Source organism: Gadus chalcogrammus, chromosome 11 (assembly GCF_026213295.1).
Source record: "Gadus chalcogrammus isolate NIFS_2021 chromosome 11, NIFS_Gcha_1.0, whole genome shotgun sequence".
Classification (NCBI taxonomy): Eukaryota; Metazoa; Chordata; class Actinopteri; order Gadiformes; family Gadidae; genus Gadus; species Gadus chalcogrammus.
This window is the reverse complement of record NC_079422.1, coordinates 2908762-2928244: the sequence shown is the minus strand read 5'-3', so window position 1 is coordinate 2928244 and position 19483 is coordinate 2908762. Positions and strand designations below refer to the sequence as shown.

The 19483-nt window shown below is 44.5% G+C and overlaps 1 protein-coding gene across 1 annotated transcript; it reads left to right on the top strand.

The window, feature by feature from the left end:
• Positions 1 to 7529: 7529 nt before the first annotated feature.
• On the top strand, positions 7530 to 11530 carry LOC130391626 (uncharacterized). Its single transcript, XM_056601850.1, has 3 exons — positions 7530 to 7716; positions 8128 to 9359; positions 11441 to 11530. The coding sequence occupies exons 1-2, from the start codon at positions 7530 to 7532 to the stop codon at positions 9111 to 9113; spliced, it is 1173 nt and encodes a 390-aa protein (XP_056457825.1). The 3' UTR covers positions 9114 to 9359; positions 11441 to 11530.
• The last annotated feature ends 7953 nt before the right edge of the window (positions 11531 to 19483 follow it).

Below are 19483 nucleotides of genomic sequence, written 5' to 3'. Positions count from 1 at the left end.
TCCCCAAGTGCCTAGCCCGCAATCAGCTAGTGACATCAGGCATAATCACCTTCGATGATAAACCAGAGAACTATTGAACTATTGAGAACTAACCTGTCTGACTTCTCTCTTCTGTCTGGTGGCGTTTGAGACAAAGGGTAGTTGAAGCTGGGATCAGTACGTGTTTTAGATTCTGTGCACACAAACTCAACGAACACAGTGAATGGAGGAAAGCTGACATTCTTGCTGCGTTTGTATTTTGACCCGAACGAAATCCATTTTTCTTGCATATTATATGGTAGCTTTTCTGCGATGGGGTGAACCCCCCTGGATGTGTCCAGGTATGATAGACCAGGTAGGTAGCCGTCTAGCTTCGCTGCTTTGACCTCCATCAACAGGTCTCCAAGTTTGCGGAGCTTTTGCGGTTCTTTGTTAGTCAACTTTGGAAAATGCTCTAGCTTAGAGAAAAGGGCTCGCTCGATGGCTTTGGGTGAGCCGTACGTCTCTTCCAGCCTCTCCCAAGCCATGTCGCTGCCAGTTTGTGGGCGTCTGATGTTGACTGCCTTGATCCTGCGAACGTGCTGCGAAGACTCTTGGCCGAGCCATTTACTGAGAAGGTCGAGCTCTTCTCCTGCGGTTAGGTCTAAACCAGCGGTGGCGCTTTCGAAAGACGATTTCCAAGCCCAATAGTTATCATCGAAGGTGATTATGCCTGATGTCACTAGCTGATTGCGGGCTAGGCACTTGGGGAGATTATGGTTGGTGGGTGTTCTGTCGTACTGTGCCCTAAATGGGGTTTGGCTGGAGGGAGTGGGAGCTTGTTCTTGACTGTAAGGCTGATTCCTCATGGTGTCCATCCCATGCTCTTCCTTAACAGGAAGTCCGGCACAACCATCGTGTGGAGGCCCAGTTTGTCTTCGGCCTGTAATCTGGGGTAAGTGAAATGGCTCTCCTTCCACATCGTCCACAACGGGTAGGGATGTTGACTTGATGCGGGCCTGCTCCCTCACGTATTCCTCAGTGTGCTGTAGGCGTTTTGAGGTGAGAGGGGAATGGGTTTTCTGGCTGCGGATCCTAGCTCGCTCTCAGCTAAGCCAGCTTCCAACGTTTCCGCTTCAGCATTGGCAGCGTCTTTCTTTTTCCACCTGAAGGGCTTCGAAGGTGGCTTTTAAGCGGGCTTGTTCAACCTTTAAATCTATCTCCCTTTGAGCATAGGACGCTCTGGCTTCGGCTGCTGTGGCTTTTGCTCTCGCTCTTGCGACGGCAAGAATGGCCTTTGAACTGGAAGATGAAGTACTTGTTCTGGAACGAGTACTCAGAGACTGGGTTTCCCGGTTAGCTTCACTGTGCGTGGCTTCTATTCGCTCCTTGACAGTCTTGGAACTTTTCTGACTCATCTTGAGATTAAATGTGACTAATGGCTGCTTTGAGACGGATGATGTTCCACATGAATGCTCTCCGATGTGTACAACTTGTTGTATTGCTGTCTTTTTACTGTACTGTTCTCACTAGATGAACATCCAGCTATCCAGCCAGTTAAACATGAACTTCAATAACTCGAGGAGAACGGGATTCTGTATTGAGAGTTTTTAGTGAAGCTCGTAGATTGTAAAACTGTAACACAAGAATAAAAATAAATGTTGGCATTACAGTTCCGAAGAAGTATGAAAAGGACACAAAATGGAGGCTATGCTAACAACAAGTGAACATGCTAACAAATGAACATGAATTAAGAGGCTAGCAAAAAGCCTAATGATGCTAACGGGTAAGCATGAGGCATGTAGATGTACAAGATAAACGTGTTGAGAAATAAACATAATTCTCGCTAAAGCTGGAAATAAAGGGTTTTTCTAGGTCAATATACTTCAACTTAAACATTAACTTACAGACAATGCGTGAAACAGCTATCAGATCGAAGGATGGCACAAGAATGTGGAGCTGGGAGTCATCGCTCGACTGCCGCATGTAGACTGACACTTCAAAATGGCTACTTCCTGTTTACAGCAGGCTGCACTATCATCGAACGCCACTAGGGGATTTAACAAACATAAAACCACACGGTGTCCAGAACAGAGGGTTTTAAAAGGCAAAGAAAGGTCCTCAAAGCGAAAGAGCGGCTAATAAAAATGAAGACTGAATATTACTGACTTAAGATGGAAAAATTGAAAGAAAATAAATGTTGTGAACTACACAAATGTGTGTTGACTGATTTGTGCCAAGGTGTTTACCTAAAATGTGTATTCACAAAGTGATCCCTAACTGCCAGTCCACTCGGTTCCACACGGCCAAATTCCTCGTCATGTTGATCGCCATCATCATCATCGTACTCTTCATCGTCGTCATCATCTTCTGGCTGTGGAATGTTCCTCCGCTTGCAGAGGTTGTGGAGAATGGCACATACAGTGATTACTGTGCTTGCCCTATCTGGGGTGAGGCGAATTTCGCCGTGGAGGACATGAAACCGACGTTTCATCAGCCTAATTCCTCTCTCCACAACATTTCGTGTATGTTTGTGTGCTCTAACATATATGGAGGAAAACAGTTAACAATAATTAATATGGATTCAACAAATAAAAGGCGTCAAAGAGCCAATACGATGTGTTTTACGCATAGGACTAAGCGTAATCTGCGTAATAACTTACATGTTATACGTTAACTGTGCTCCCGGTTGTGGATTGAGGTAGGGTGTCAAGAGCCACGTCTTGCAGGGATAGCCACTGTCACCCAGCAAGTGACACCCAACTGGTACATGGTGCCTCTGAAAAAGCTGCCTCAGACCGCTCTCCATTAAAATGCGCGAATCATGGGTAGCTCCAGGCCACTTTGCAACAACATCCAGTATGTTAAAATTTGCATCAAAAACAACCTGCGTGTTGATGGAACGCACCTTCTTCCTATTGACGAACGCGTCCTTGTCATTTGATGGCGCGATTATTTTATGTGCGTCCCGTCAATAACACCGACCACACCGGGCATACCTGCAATTGCCATGAAGTTGGCTTTGATCCTGTGTAAATGTTGAATGTCCAAAGGAAACCGGATAAACTGTTGGATTATATGTGGTCTAGAGAGCGCATTGATGGTTTGGTTTATGGCACGGCTGACTGATGGTTGCGATATTCCTAAATCGTCGGCATTGCAAATGTAGGTGTACACCTAGAGTGTGCATATATTTCTTGATATGTAGCCCCTACGATAACCTTTCCCTCAAAATAGCCTCACCCAATCGCACCACTGAACTTGGCCATAGGCTTGGCCAATCAATGACTTGCATGCAGGTGCCCTGGCGAATGGGAGGAGAGGAGAGGGCGGGACAAGAGGAGGTCGGCGGGAAAACACGGAGATGAAGACGGCGGATGGGCGCGGTGCCATGGCGGACGGAGATTTCGAGATAGTAAATCAGTTAAAGAACAGTTCAGCTCTTAGTTATTGCGTGTGCGACATGTTTTAATCTGAGCTACGGAACCTTTACGGCTTGAGTGGCGAGTGGAAGTGTGGAAGACTCCACGCCATCAGTGCTGAAGATTCATCCGGTGTTAGCCAGTATAGTTCGCATAGTGCGAGGCGACCGTCCTTGCTAGGTAGTGCAGTTTGTTTATTCAGCTATATTACTAGCCCGTCGCCAACGTTGGAAGCCTTGACGACAGAGAACGAAGAGCCAACCAGTTCACTGCTACAGCCCGGGACGTATCTGTGGCTCATCTCACCTGCTCTCTCCCTCCACCTCCCTCTCCAAAGCCATTGATACACGGTGCGTTGGGTGAGTAAATAGGCCACCCTGCCAACCAAGACCATTCTCCACGGACAGCAACGCACTCTCGATGGACATGTTCAATTGGTGAACGGTCGGCTAGGGTTGCCAACCGTCCCGTAAAATACGGAATCGTCCCTTATTTGGCAATTAAATGTTGCGTCCCGTATTGAACCAATACGGGACGCAATTTGTTCCGTATTTCCATAAATGTCCAATACACATGTCTGTCACACACACAAATACTAAATCTAACAATAATGATCAAAACAAAACACAGGGAATACTACGGTCAGCAAAATTGTCGCGGCGGGATCTACGCAAGACCCGCTCCGGTCATCTGTGTCTGCGCATGCGTGTGGTGGTCACGGTTGCCTAGCGACAGACACCACACACCGGCGCTGCTCACAAAACCCGCGCCTTTTAAAAATGTCCACTACACCCGATACTCCACCACGTCCTCAAAAGCGTAAACGCTTGCAGAAGTACGGACGTGAGTGGGAAGACGCACATCCTTGACTGGACAGCGTCAGTGGAGATGTTTACAAGGCAAGTTGTAAAATATGTCGGCGAGTGTTTTCAGTGGCGCACGGTGGGCTGTCTGACATCAGACAGCATGCAACAGGAGAGCAACACTGCAGACACGAAAGATCACAGAAGACCCAAGCGTCAGTGTCACAGTTCTTCATACCCCAATCATCTCCTGAGGTTGATACGGTAGGGTACATTATGTTGTGATTGATTTCCTATCTGGTTGTGCTTTTGCCAGAACATCGCAGTGCATGGGCAGAGCCTATTTTAGTAAACTGTTGTGGTTTGATTGATTGTTTAGGATGTTGAGTTTTAAAAGTCGAATGACCGACCATTTATTTAATATACAGAAGTATATAAATATTATATATGGCCATTTAAAGAACAAATCATACTAATGGATTAACAGTTAATAAATAAATAAATACATTTGTTAAAAGAAAACCTTTATTCTTTAATATACATACATTTCCTAGATTAAAAATGTTTGTAGAGCTTTCTGTGTATTCTGTGTCATAATTTTTATATTTTTGAGGAATGCAGTGTTCAGTGATCATTACATCAATTATATTATTAGTGTCGATTAACTGTTTGGATGACCTGACTTCTTTTCGAGTGACAAGACAGGCAGCAGACAAATTTTCAATTTGATCAACAATATGTCATCCCACTCCTCTCTATATTACCGCAGCTGAGGTGACACAGGTGTACCACACAGTAAGACACAACCTCAGCTACAACAGTGTTGACTGTGCACATAAACTGAATCAAAAGATTCTCCTGGATTCAAAAATTAAAAAAAAAAATGTATAGGGACAACAATGGCAGAGTCAGTGGTTAAAGATGTCCTTGCTCCAAAGGCAGTGGCTGATGTTCTCAAGGCCCTAACATCAGATAAACCCCTCCCATTTTCCATTCAGACAGATGCATCAAATAAAGGAAACAGGAAGATGTTCCCCCTTGCTGTTCAATACTTCAGTCCAGAATGCGGGGTCACCAACAAAATGCTGGATTTCATTGAAAATGCAGATGAGTCCGCTGCTGGGATTGTAGCTCTCACAGAGCAGTCGCTTGACAAATTTGGCTTATCGTTGGATCATGTGACAGCATTTAGTGCACTGCAGACAACACAAATGTGAATTATGGAATTCACAACTCTGTCTTCACCAACTTGAAGAAGTAACAAAAAGATCTGCTGCAAGGAAACTGCCATGCCCATATTTTGCACAACACAGTGAAGCATGCTCTTGACCAGCTCACTGTAGATGTGGAAAATGTCGTGCTGAAGGTCTATGCCTTCTTTTCCACATCTGCCAAACGAAGAGAATCACTCAAAGAGTTTTGTAGGTTTTGTGATGTTGAGTTCCAGGAAATTCTGCAACATGTCACAACCAGGTGGCTCTCCCTTAATCCAGCCATCACCCGGCTAATGCAAACCTGGATTGCACTGAAATCGTACTTCATCAACCTGGGGGGAGGAGTGTCCCAAACAACTTCGAGCATTGTTAAAGTTCAGTGAGGACTCAACTGAGGAAGATGGAGACATTGTGGAGGTTTACCTTCTTTTCTGCAATAATATCCTCTCTCTCTTTGAGGAAGTTGTAAAGAAGCTGGAGAGTGATGAAACCAACTGGGTTGAGTTATATTCCATCATGGAAAACTTCAAGCAAAAGCTCACACAGAGACGAGATTAACAGTTCTATGGCTACTTAACTAAATTGAAGATGCAGCGTCTCCGTCCACTTGATGCTGACATGGCAAGGGCAGATTTTACTGCATTCCTCAACACAGCACTCTCATATGTTGAGAAATGGTTCAACTTTTCGGAACACTACTGGTTGTTCTCACTGCAACCTCTCTCTCTGCACCATGGCACCATGACCTTTACTGACATTGAGAGGGTGACCACCAAGCTCAACCTCATCCATAAAGTCAACATGGATGAACTTTATGATGAATGCTCCACAGCAAAACCCATTCTGAAGAGGCTCAAAGAAGATGCTGAAGATGAATGGAAGTCCAAAGGTGTGGCTGCCAGGTGGGTGGCTCTCTTTCGAGTAGCTGACCTGCCAAACATGTTGTCTATCACCAGACACATCCTGAGCATCCCAGCATCCACTGGATGTGTGGAAAGGATCTTCTCCAGAATGGCCAACAAATGGAGTGACTGCCGGAACAGGTGCTCCACAGAGCTCATGAGAAATGACATGAAGTTCTCAGTTTATTTAGTTTATATTTTAAAAGTTCATTGCTGCACACGCCACACAAAGAGATTTCATTCAAGATTTAATTGACTGCACTTTATAAAAGAATGTTATGTGGTAATAAAGCATTTCAAGCTTTAAGTATGACTAATTCCTTTCTTGATCAACCCTTTACTAAAAACACCAGCACAAAATAAAACATACCACTGCTGCGGCTGCGGGCGCCCCGCCCCACAGGAGTCGGGCCCGTGGTGGGCGTCCCTTATTTTAATTTCTGAAAGTTGGCAACCCTACGGTCGGCACATACGTGACGTGGACAATCCGAACCAAAAGGAACATTGAACATTGAGTGGACATTGAGTGTGGTTATGTGTATTGTACAAAAACGTTTCCGAAGTTATTATTATATGTTACTATTGTGTGAATTGTATTAATGCTGTTGCTATTTACATGTGAGGTTCATCTGCAGTGAATGGTATTAGAGGTACCTGCTGATAGTATTGATTGAAAGTGGTATTGAGCCACTCTGGTGAAGTGGATGTTGTTGATATAAGATTTTGGACGTTACATGGTGGTTACATACATTTGATTTATACATTTATTATTTTATTTCATTTTATTTTATTACTTTCCTATTTTATCTAATATCAGAAGACTAGTACATAGTATAATAAATAACCACTCGTATTTCAACTGATACACTATTGCTTTTATTTTTCCATCTTCTCTGAAGTAGGGGCGTCTCATCCTCTGTCCATAAAGTATAGTGGTTAGGGGGAATACAGGGTAAGACACACCAATACCTTCCGATATTCCGTCCTTTAGGTCTTCACGTGACAGGTTAAAATCCTAAAGCCTAAGCTATTGTACTTCAACTGAGCGGATAGAGCAGACACGAGACTAATAGGTCTGGGGGTTAGGGACCTAGATCCTCTAACTTCCAGCCATTCAGGGAAGAGTGATTTACCCCTACCAAGCGGTCGTAGGTCCCGTCCGCTACATTTGGCGTCACGAACAGGATCAATTTCTTGTAGCTTTGTATTTTTTTTAGTTTATGCCTCATCATGGCAGAGATAGAAGAGATAAGGAAGCAATTTGCGGATCTCCAGAAAACAGTTACAGCTCAGACGGCTAGGCTGGGGGAACAATCGGCACTTCTTGATCAGGCCAGACAAGATCAGAGGGAGGCTCTGTCAATGGCAAAGATCCTCGCATCCTTGTATATTCCAAGAGAGAGGTTGCCAGCCCAAGGTGAACCATGCGTTGAGGAGTGGATAGCATCCATGAAGTCTAGTTTCAAGATAGCCAGAGTCCCGGAAGAAGATAAAATCGAGTTGCTCAAACAACAGTTTTGCTTCCCCCCTCAAGGGGGAAGCAAAACTGACGGTTCCATTTCTGTTAAGGGAAGGAAATACTGATGTTACAAAAGTCGTTGATGTTCTGGAGAAAACATATGGCGACAGGGTCCCCGTTGGTGCTCGCCTTAGAGAGTTTTATGACAGGAAGCAATGGCCAGGTGAAAAGATACATGCATATGCTTATGATCTTCAGGAAAAACTGCATAAGCTAAAACGGCGAGACCCGGAGCGAATTCAAGATCCTGACAAAATGCTGAAAGAACAATTTGTACTTTGGCTAAGAGATGACTTCTTACGGCAGTAGGACACCTACTTCACATTGCCCGGTCCTTCACTCAAGCTCGACAAGGAGACAACTGCCATGGGTGGCACATCTGCCGCAAGAGTTCGACAGAGGAGGAGTTGGAGAAAGCTAAGGAACTAGTTATCAAGAGTGTGCAACATGAGTGCTACTCGGAAGAGCTAACGTGCATCGAAACATCACTCAACCTTCCTCTCTCCAGCGGTCTGCGGAAGCTGCACCCTTTCCTTGACAGCACTGGAATCCTCAGAGTTGGAGGTCGCATCACACAGGCAAAGTTAAGCACAGATGAAACCAACCCCATCATCGTTCCAGGTCGCCACGATCTGGGAACCCTCATTGTGCGTCATCACCACCAGGCCGTGAAACATCAAGGCAGGCATTTTACTGAGGGTGCCATCAGAGCGTCTGGAATATGGCTGGTTGGAGCTAAACGAAGCATCAGTGGTCTGCTCTTCAAATGTGTGACCTGCAGGAGGCTCCGCGGGAAAACAGAGCACCAACAGATGTCAGACCTGTCAGCCGAGCGACTACAGGTGGCACCACCTTTTTCCGATGTGGGAGTCGATGTTTTCGGGCCTTGGGAGGTGCTTTCCCGCCGCACCAGAGGAGGGCATGCCAACAGTAAACGTTGGGCTGTGTTTTTCTCGTGTATGTGCACACGAGCCGTGCACATCGAGATCATCGAAACTATGAGTGCGAGCAGCTTCATTAATGCACTCAGAAGGTTTTTCGCTATCAGAGGACCTGCAAAGCAACTACGCTCAGACTGCGGCACCAACTTCGTGGGTGCCTGCCGAGAGCTGGAAATGGATGGGTCCCACTCCGACCCGCAGAGCGTGGAGAAGTATCTGGAGACGCAGAAATGTACCTGGGTATTTAACCCACCTCACTCGTCTCATATGGGCGGTGTGTGGAAGCGGATAGTCGGAGTTTCACGTTGCATCCTGGACTCTATGCTTCTTGAAGAGAAGTCATCTGTGTTATGATCTGTGATCTGTGTAACCTGTGCTCTCTCTCCACAGGCTGACCCGGGGCTGCCGTGTGACGCCGCAGACGCAACTTCCGGGTAGCCGGCTTGGTTTGGTTTGTTTGGTTTGGTTAGCAGGACGCTTAGCGTCGACCTGCTATCTCGGTTTGTATCTACTTTTCGGTATTTATATCTGTGACCTGTTCTGCATACTCTGTATTGTTTTCGCTGCTTCCTCGCTGGAGCTCCGTCTGCATCAACCACGGTAAGCATGGATTGGGATTGTTCTTGCTCTGCCTTTCTCATGGATAAGATAGCTCTGTTAGAGAGACGTATCTCTCAGTTAGAGGATGAAAGGGTAGCGAGAATAGAGAAAACAGTTATTCCAGAAAGTATAGAGAAGAGACCCGCCAGGCGGACTCGTGGAGCTAACGCTATCGTTAGCAGTGACTCCGCCAAGGTAATCCTGTCGGCAGCACCACTTGCGAGGCAGGTTGCGGTGGTCAGTACCCTGCCTCGCAAGTCTTTTTCGGGGGTAGAAACGCTAGTCATAGGTGACTCTGTTACACGTAAAGTTAGGCTACACTCGCCAGCGACAGTTATTTGCCTACCCGGGGCCAGGGCTCCCGACATTGAAGCTAAACTTAGGGTGCTAACATGCGGTGAGACCTCATACGGAGTTAGATTAGATGCACCAAACACCGACATTAGCTTCGACAACATTGTAGTTCATGTCGGCACCAACGATGCTAGGACAAGACAAACTGAGGTCACAAAAAGCAACATAGCTAGGCTTTGTGACTTCGCCAGAAAGATGTGTCGGCATCGATTAATTCTCTCTGGCCCTCTACCCGATAAGGGTAATGATGAGCGTATAGTAGACTATTGTCTCTAAATCGCTGGCTGGCCCTATATAGCTCAGAGCAGGGCTTTGGTTTCATAGATAACTGGCCCTCCCTGTGGGGTCGCCCTGGTGTGCTCATGAGAGACGGCCTACACCCTACTGGGTTAGGTGCCTCAATTATGTCAAAAAACATAGATAGATGTCTTAGTCAGGCGTGACTCATCCACTCACAGCACGCTGGGCTGCAGGAGTTTAGTAAACCTGCTAGCAACATGATAGTCTACGTTGCAGAGTCTAGAACAGAGTCTAGAATAGCAGATGGGTTAGCTGAACCAGGATCTACTGCACCAATTGTTTCAGAGCTGAGTGTTAACCGGACTCCCTCTGTAACTAACGCTGTACCTATATGTATGGTGGGCCAAAACTGCATGTCAAACCGCATGTCAAATCGCATGTCAAATCGCATGGTAAATCGCATGACGCATGACGCATCGCATGAAATTAACGCTGTACCTATGTGTACAGTCGTGCAAAATCGCATGTTAACTCGCATGACAGAGCTGAGTGTTAACCACACTCCCTCAGAAATTAACGCTGTACCTAGTACAGGCGTGCAAAATCGCATGGCAAATCGCATGATAAACCGCATGTCAAATCAAATACTAACAACTAACCGGACTCCCCCTGAAATTAACACTGTACCTATATGTACGGTGGCGCGGCCCCGCTCTGTCTCGAGGTGTAAAACCCGCAGGCGAGCGCCGCGACCAGTATGTCCAACTCTGGCGATCCCACTGATCGCCTCAGAGCTGAGTGTTAACCAGACTCCCTCTGAAAATAACCCTGTACCTATATGTACGGTGGTGCGGCCTCGCGCTGTCTCGAGGTGTAAAACCCGCAGACGAGGGCCGCAACCAGTATGTCGAAACCGCGGTATCCCCTGATCGCTTCAGAGCTGAGTGTTAACCAGACTCCCTCTGAAAATAATAAAAAGGAAGTACTCAGAATAGGGTTCATGAACATAAGGTCGCTTTCATCGAAGGCGCTCTTGGTCCATGATTTAATTATTGATAATAAGATCGACATACTGGGGCTTTCTGAAACCTGGTTAAAACCAGATGAGTTTCTAGCCTTAAACGAAGCTACTCCACCCCATTACGTTAGCACCCAAGTATCTAGAGAAGTTAAGAAAGGTGGTGGAGTAGCCCTGATATCTAATTCTAAGCTTAATTTAAAGCCGAAGAATAGATATATTTTCAGATCCTTTGAGGTGCTAGCACTCTGCACCTCAGCTCCTCGAGAAGCAAAACGAGTTCCAGACTCTTTTGTTTTAGCTGTAGTATACCGTCCTCCAGGACCGTATTCAGTTTTTCTGGATGAGTTTTCTGACTTTGCAGCTGATTTGGCTACATATTCAGACAATATTTTGCTTATTGGGGATTTCAACATTCACGTGAATAACCCGTCTGATGCCCTCACAAGGGCTTTTCTCTCCATTACAGATACGCTTGGCTTCAAACAGCTCGTCCAGCAACCAACTCACATCGGTGGAAACACGTTGGATCTCGTTCTGACCCGCGGTGTTGACATTTCGCAGCTAGTGGTCTCTTCCTACACCTCAGCTTTATCAGACCACTTTTTGCTCACTTTCCAGATGGTGGTATCCTGCCCCTGCGACGATCAGCAAGCTACTTTCAGCCGTCGTCGCATCACACCTGCAACCATTACAGCTATGGAAGATAAGTTATCTGGTTCACTTGCACCTCTCTGTAACTATAGTGGTTCTGTGGAGTGCCTTACTGATGACCTCAACACTGCCTTGTCTGTTGCCATTGATTCAGTTGCTCCGTACGTAACTAAAAAACGAACATTGAAAAAACCAGCTCCTTGGTTTAATGCAGAAACTCGCATTCTGAAGCGAAATTGCAGGATCCTTGAACGCAAATGGCGCTCGACTAAACTTGAGGTCTTTCATCTTGCATGGCATAATAGTCTGATCACCTATAAGGGTGCGCTGACTATCGCCAGGAACGCCTACTTTTCTAGTATCATTAATTTGAATAGAAATAATCCTAAGTTTCTTTTTGACACGGTGAGGAGTCTCACTCAGAAACAGAATCAGACCGTAGGCTCCTCGATCTCGGCAGGTGAATTCATGGATTTCTTTGAGAATAAGATTCAATCAATTAGAGAGGAAATTGATGCTTACCGGGCGGCTAATCCTACACATCCTGTGGGGCAGGATGGGGTTCTGCCAAGTAGGATGGTGAATTCTGACGCAACTCTTTTGGAGTTTAAGGCGATTTCCTTGGTGGAACTTGAAAGGGTGATAAAGGCCTCAAAGCCAACAACTTGTATGTTGGATCCGCTCCCTTCTAGGGTTCTTAAGGAACTTTTTCCAGCGGTGGGGCCTGTTATCCTCTTGCTTATGAATCTTTCGTTTTCAACAGGAATTGTTCCTTCCAATTTCAAGGCTGCGGTGTTAAAACCGCTACTCAAAAAGCCTGGCCTAGATCCTGAATTAGTCAGGAACTATCGGCCTATATCGAATCTGCCCTTCTTGTCTAAGGTACAGGAAAGGATTGTAGCAAAGCAAATTGTTGACTATTTGACGAGGAATAATCTCTTTGAACCTTTCCAGTCGGGGTTCAGGAATTTCCACTCAACTGAAACTGCTATTACAAGAGTTGTAAATGACATCCTTCTTGCTTTGGATAAAAACACAAGCACAATGCTTGTGATGTTGGATCTGAGCGCTGCGTTTGATACGATTGACCATAGCACTCTTCTTCACCGTCTTGAACACTATGTTGGTTTCGGGGGTACGGCTCTTGGTTGGCTTGAATCGTACCTCACAGATAGAACCCAATTTGTGCTTCATGAGGGTGCAGAATCGAAGCATTGTAAATTGCGCTTTGGCGTACCACAAGGGTCGGTTCTTGGTCCATTGCTTTTTGCAATTTATATGCTTCCCCTCGGTGAAGTTATTCGCGGCTTCGGAATTAGTTTCCATTGCTATGCGGATGACACCCAGCTCTACATTCCTGTGGATTCCGGGGATTCTGCCCAGATTCAAAAGGTTGAGTCCTGTTTGGCTGCTGTGAAGGGCTGGATGTCACAAAACTTCCTACAGCTTAATACTGGGAAGACAGAGCTGATGATTATCGGCTCGAAGCGGGACCGGGAAAAGTTTGAGGATGTCTCTCTGTGGTTGGATGGCTTCGCCATCCCACAGAGTGCATCCGTCAGAAATCTTGGTGTCTTGTTCGACCCTCAACTATGCTTTGATCAGCATATAAGAAGTGTAACTAGAATTGCCTTTTTCCATTTGAGAAACATTGCAAGAATCAGATCAATGTTATCTGTAGTGGATGCAGAGACACTGATTCATGCGTTTGTCTCGTCAAGACTGGACTATTGCAATGCACTGTTCTCGGGATTACCGAACTCTACTATAAAGAGTCTACAGCTGGTACACAATGCGGCAGCTAGATTGCTGACCAGAACGAGAAAGTTTGATCATATTACACCTATTCTCGCCTCTTTACATTGGCTACCAATAACTTTCAGATCAGACTTTAAGGTGCTATTGCTAACCTATAAAGCCTTGCATGGACTATCTCCATTGTACCTGAAGGACCTGATTATTCCTTATATTCCTTCTCGGTCTCTCCGGTCTTCGGGAGCCGGTCTTCTTTCATTGCCGAAGGTTAAAAAGAAATCGGCTGGACAGAGAGCATTTGCCTATCGAGCCCCCTTTTTATGGAATAGGCTGCCATCAGCGATCAGGGAAGCTGACTCTGTGGAGCTATTCAAAGGGAAGCTCAAAACGCACCTCTACAATCTTGCATTTGGAGTGTGAAAACAACAGATGCGTAGTGAAGACTACTCTGTTTGCTTGTGCTTTTCTTATTACATTATACATTCCCACTATGTACTTTTCCGTTCTAATTCACTATTCTGTCAGTTGTAGCGTGCTGCGGGTGCTGGACTGGATGCCTGGACTCTCCTCATGGATAACCGGCCAGAACCCCATCACCATTTTAATATGATGTACATGTATTTACCTGTATGCCATTTGTGGCACCCATTGCACTCCTGACCATCCCTGGAAGAAGGGATCCCCTACACTGCGTTTCTTCTCAAGATTTCTTCCTTGCTGATTCAAGGGAGTTTTTTCTTGCCCGTGTGGGGGCATGGGTAAAGGGGGGTGTCACAAATATTTGGCCTGTTAAGCCCTTTGAGACTGTAATGGTGATTAAGGGCTATACAAATAAAATTGAATTGAATTGAATTGAAGTCACATTTAACTCATGAAGTCCTGACAACCCTCATGGCTGAAGTCAGCGCCATCATCAATGCAAGGCCTCTCATTCCTGTATCTTCTGATTCAGAATCTCCTGTCATCCTTTCTCCCCTGGTACTCCTGACCCAGAAAACTGGAGCTCTTCCACCTCCACCTAGCGACTTCAAGAAAGGAGAACTTCTCAAGGAAGAGTGGAAGCGAGTCCAGAGTTTGGCAGACACATTTTGGACTAGGTGACGCCGGGAGTATTTGAGCACCCTGCAGACCCGGCGGAAATGGGTAGACAAGAGGCCTAACCTCAATCAAGGAGACGTGGTCTTGATGAAAGATTCTCAAGCGAAGAGGAATGACTGGCCCATGGCCATCATCACAAAGACCCTTCCAAGCCAGGATGGGTTGGTAAGTAAAGTGGATCTCCGCGTGATCAAAGAAGGCAAGCCAAAGGTTTACTCTAGACCTGTTACGGAGGTGGTCCTTCTTCTGTCTCCGGAAGATTCTTTAGGTTAGTAGGAGTTATATGGAGTCTTTTCAAAGACCCCAGGCGGGGAGTGTTCTGGACACCGTGTGGTTTTATGTTTGTTAAATCCCCTAGTGGCGTTCGATGATAGTGCAGCCTGCTGTAAACAGGAAGTAGCCATTTTGAAGTGTCAGTCTACATGCGGCAGTCGAGCGATGACTCCCAGCTCCACATTCTTGTGCCATCCTTCGATCTGATAGCTGTTTCACGCAATGTCTGTAAGTTAATGTTTAAGTTGGAAGTATATTGACCTAGAAAAACCCTTTATTTCCAGCTTTTAGCGAGAATTATGTTTATTTTTCAACACGTTTATCTTGTACATCTACATGCTATGTTATACCTCATGCTTACCCGTTAGCATCATCAGGCTTTTTGCTAGCCTCTTCATTCATGTTCATTTGTTAGCATGTTCACTTGTTGTTAGCATAGCCTCCATTTTGTGTCCTTTTCATACTTCTTCGGAACTGTAATGCCAACATTTATTTTTATTCTTGTGTTACAGTTTTACAATCTACGAGCTTCACTAAAAACTCTCATTACAGAATCCCGTTCTCCTCGAGTTATTGAAGTTAATGTTTAACTGACTGGATAGCTGGATGTTCATCTAGTGAGAACAGTACACCCTCATTTCCATCCTCAATTTCTTCTCCAACAGTGAACTGGCCCCAGCAGCAGGAGGGAGAGGAGAGCCAGTGGGTGCACCAAGAGGGAGAGTTGGAAGAGGAAGAGCAGGGAGAGGAAGAGCTGTGAGAGGAGGTGCAGCTGGAAGAGGACGAGCTGTGAGAGGAGGTGCATCTGGAAGAGGAAGAGCTGGCAGAGGAAGGGCTAGGAGGGGGAGAAGAGGAAGAGCTGTGTGATGTGATGCTGCAGCTGCAGAAGGACTTTGTTCTTCATTTCTCCTGTGGGGAATGTATATATATATAATTTGTCACACATTTTTGGGAAGTGGGTTGACCAGTTGCACATTGTAATTCTTCTGTAAATATTAAACAGAAAGGTTTTTCATGGAGCCTATTGAAATCATTGCATACATACCCCTCAATCTCCTTTAGCAAATCAACTGCAGGATCAGCTGCACCCTCAAGGCCAGTTATACTTATGTCCGAGCCTAGGACAGCGTACACCACTGATGCGACCGGGGACAACGGCTTTGGTGCAGATCCTCCTCCAACAAATTAAATTTCAGTTTTATTCACGTTTCATATCACTAGCCTTTGTTAATTGTAACTTTAAGACATGCAAATGCATTTCCCAAATGAAGGCAAGCAATGTTAATAATGGACTTACCTTTAGCCGCGACAGCTCTTTTATAGTCGGCAATCTCGAACCTACACTGTGATTGCAGGGCATACCAGCGTTTTTCGCAATCGTCGGTAGAGCGACACACAGCAGGGAAGGAAGCATTTATGTTAACGCAAATTTCTTCCCATGCCTCCCGCTTCTTCTTGCTGGTCACTCCAGCCCCGAATCTACTCTTTATTACCCCCCTCCGCTCCAGCACAAACTGGGCAAGTAGTAGTAATTGGTCTTGGGACCAATTGGCCTTTCGCTTGCGTTTCACTTTTTCATCATGCGTGTATTCTGCTAACTGCACTATAACTACTTAATAGGAATTCATTTCTAGCCTAGGCTATTTCCTTGTTTTTCGGTGATGGGCTCGTCTGAACAACCAATCACCGCACTGACCGCTTCTAAACTCGTGCACGAGAATTGACGTAATCCATAGCAACGGCGCGTCACTCTTAGTGATATATCCTTAGTAAGAGTAGGTCTCAGCGGCTTTGTGAATAACTTTTAAGAAAAAACTCCTACGTAAAATGTTTGGTAACCCTTCCTTTTACAGTCCCCTAATTACAAGGTATTTACCCGGTACATGCATGGTAAATTATAGTGTATTACTGGGTAATTACCACTGGTAATAAGAAGGTAAATACAGAGGTAGTTACCCGGTAAATACATGGTAAATCATAGTGTATTACTGGGTAATTACCACTGGTAATAAGGTAAATACAGAGGAATTATCCGGTAAATTATAGTGTATTACTGTGTAATTACCACTGGTAATAAGAAGGTAAATACAGAGGAATTACAGCTGATGTACCAAGTAAAACCTCCACTATTACCCATCAACTCAACTAAGTAGCGTGTAGTTGTAACTGTTTTAGGTTGGTAATAACTCCGATATTGTGTACTTCCTAGGAAATTAGGCAACCAATTCTTAGAAAAACCTATTATCCAAGGTTTATGTTGGTAACAGCCCAAATGTAATTATGTACTATCTAGAAATTAGCATAGTACTTTCCAATAAAATACTTTTTCTTAGTTATTATTCATAGCTACACCCATTTAGAAAGGGTTTATTCAATTTACCACTATGGAATTACTTACCTGGTAACAACCTCTGCAGGAAGTTTTCCTCTAGTGTCATGGTACATCTTCTTAAATACTGGGCACGAAGCCGTTTGTTTCCATGGTATTACCAGGTTCTTACCATATCATTTATAATAGATACATTCCATTGTCCATGCAGTCAACACAAACTTGTACCATGTACGTTCTGCGACGTTACCAAGTAAAACACGACAATTTACCCAGTAAGTAAGCTGAAACTGTACTGTAAAAGGAAGCCTCGTTTGTTTCCATGGTATTACCAGGTTCTTACCATATAATTTGTAATACATTATTCCCTTTTCCATGCAGTCAACACAAACTTGTACCATGTACGTTCTGCGACGTTACCAAGTACAACACGACAATTTACCCAGTAATTAAGCTGAAACTGTACTGTAAAAGGAAGCCTCGTTTGTTTCCATGGTATTACAAGGTTCTTACCATATAATTTGTAATACATTATTCCCTTTTCCATGCAGTCAACACAAACTTGTACCATGTACGTTCTGCGACGTTACCAAGTAAAACACACCAATTTACCCAGTAATTAAGCTGAAACTGTACTGTAAAAGGAAGCCTCGTTTGTTTCCATGGTATTACCAGGTTCTTACCATATAATTTGTAATACATAATTCCCTTTTCCATGCAGTCAACACAAACTTGTACCATGTACGTTCTGCGACGTTACCAAGTAAAACACGACAATTTACCCAGTAATTAAGCTGAAACTGTACTGTAAAAGGAAGCCTTGTTTGTTTCCATGGTATTACCAGCTTCTTACCATATAATTTGTAATACATTATTCCCTTTTCCATGCAGTCAACACAAACTTGTACCATGTACGTTCTGCGACGTTACTAAGTAAAACACACCAATTTACCCCGTAATTAAGCTGAAACTGTACTGTAAAAGGAAGCCTCGTTTGTTTCCATGGTATTACCAGGTTCTTACCATATAATTTGTAATACATAATTCCCTTTTCCATGCAGTCAACACAAACTTGTACCATGTACGTTCTGCGACGTTACCAAGTAAAACATGACAATTTACCCAGTAATTAAGCTGAAACTGTACTGTAAAAGGAAGCCTTGTTTGTTTCCATGGTATTACCAGCTTCTTACCATATAATTTGTAATACATTATTCCCTTTTCCATGCAGTCAACACAAACTTGTACCATGTACGTTCTGCGACGTTACCAAGTAAAACACGACAATTTACCCAGTAATTAAGCTGAAACTGTACTGTAAAAGGAAGCCTTGTTTGTTTCCATGGTATTACCAGGCTCTTACCATATAAGTTGTAACTGGTTATTCCCTTTTCCATGCAATCAACACAAACCATATATGTTCTGCAACATCGTTCACCAGTAGTTAAGCACTTTAATTGTTATTATAAAACCCCAAACCACTGTTGATGAAAGACATTAAAATTAAACAAAATCAAGGGCTTATCTTTCAAACAAATGCATATCTCACAAACAGGCACTGAACACTGAAGAAATTGGCCAAAAAAAAGAGCCGTCCACATCAACTCAATTTAAATGTTACTGATGGTGTTTTCATAAAACACATGACAGTGTTATGGCAAGTGACCACAAGGAAGGCTGCTTCAACCTCTACAATTTGAATAAGTGGTGAAAGCCATGCAGCAATCTGCCTATGGGAGCATCTTTGTGGTCATTCGCAAACCAATGAGTCCACTCGATGAATGAGAGATGACTCTTTAGTGTCTTCTCTGTGAGGTATCCCTGCAGTCTCCACATCTGGGATTTGAAGGCTGACAAAGACCTGACCAGGTACCTCCAAATCTCCCCTTCAAGAATCAGAAGACAAGAAAATAAACATTAGGACTGTCAATTAATGAACATTTCTAGAACATGTAGAACTCAAAGATTATTTTGTTTATCAGTTAAGAAAGGATGCTGGTCCTCTGGCCATTGTGTTTGGTCATATTGAAAAATGAAAAAGGCATAGCCATAAATACAGTTAATAGGACGGGAGGGGACAGGCCGTTAGCTCCGGTTAGCCATTTAGCATCGAGCTAGCGGAGCTTCTGTCATTCAAATAACTCGGACATGTTGTCTAAAACCTATAACACCCAATTTATTAAAATATCCGGATTTAATCGGGCTCTCTCCCATAAGTACAGTTAATAGGACGGGAAGAGACAGGCTCTGTTAGCCCCGGTTAGCGCGATGCTAAAGAGCAGCTCTACCGGAGCATGCCACCTCAACAGGTGCAAGTTAGCCTCCGGTTTGATATTCGCCGGATATTCGGTTTACCACCCAATCGGATTCATCAACATAAGTGCAATACATTACGGGCTTAGT

Excerpts from the sequence above, each read along its gene's own strand:
- LOC130391626 (XM_056601850.1), top strand. The coding sequence starts at position 7,530 with ATGGCAGAGATAGAAGAGATAAGGAAGCAATTTGCGGATCTCCAGAAA. Across the intron at positions 7,717-8,127 it reads AGAGAGGTTGCCAGCCCAAG|GACACCTACTTCACATTGCC; the intron begins GTGAACCATGCG and ends TTACGGCAGTAG.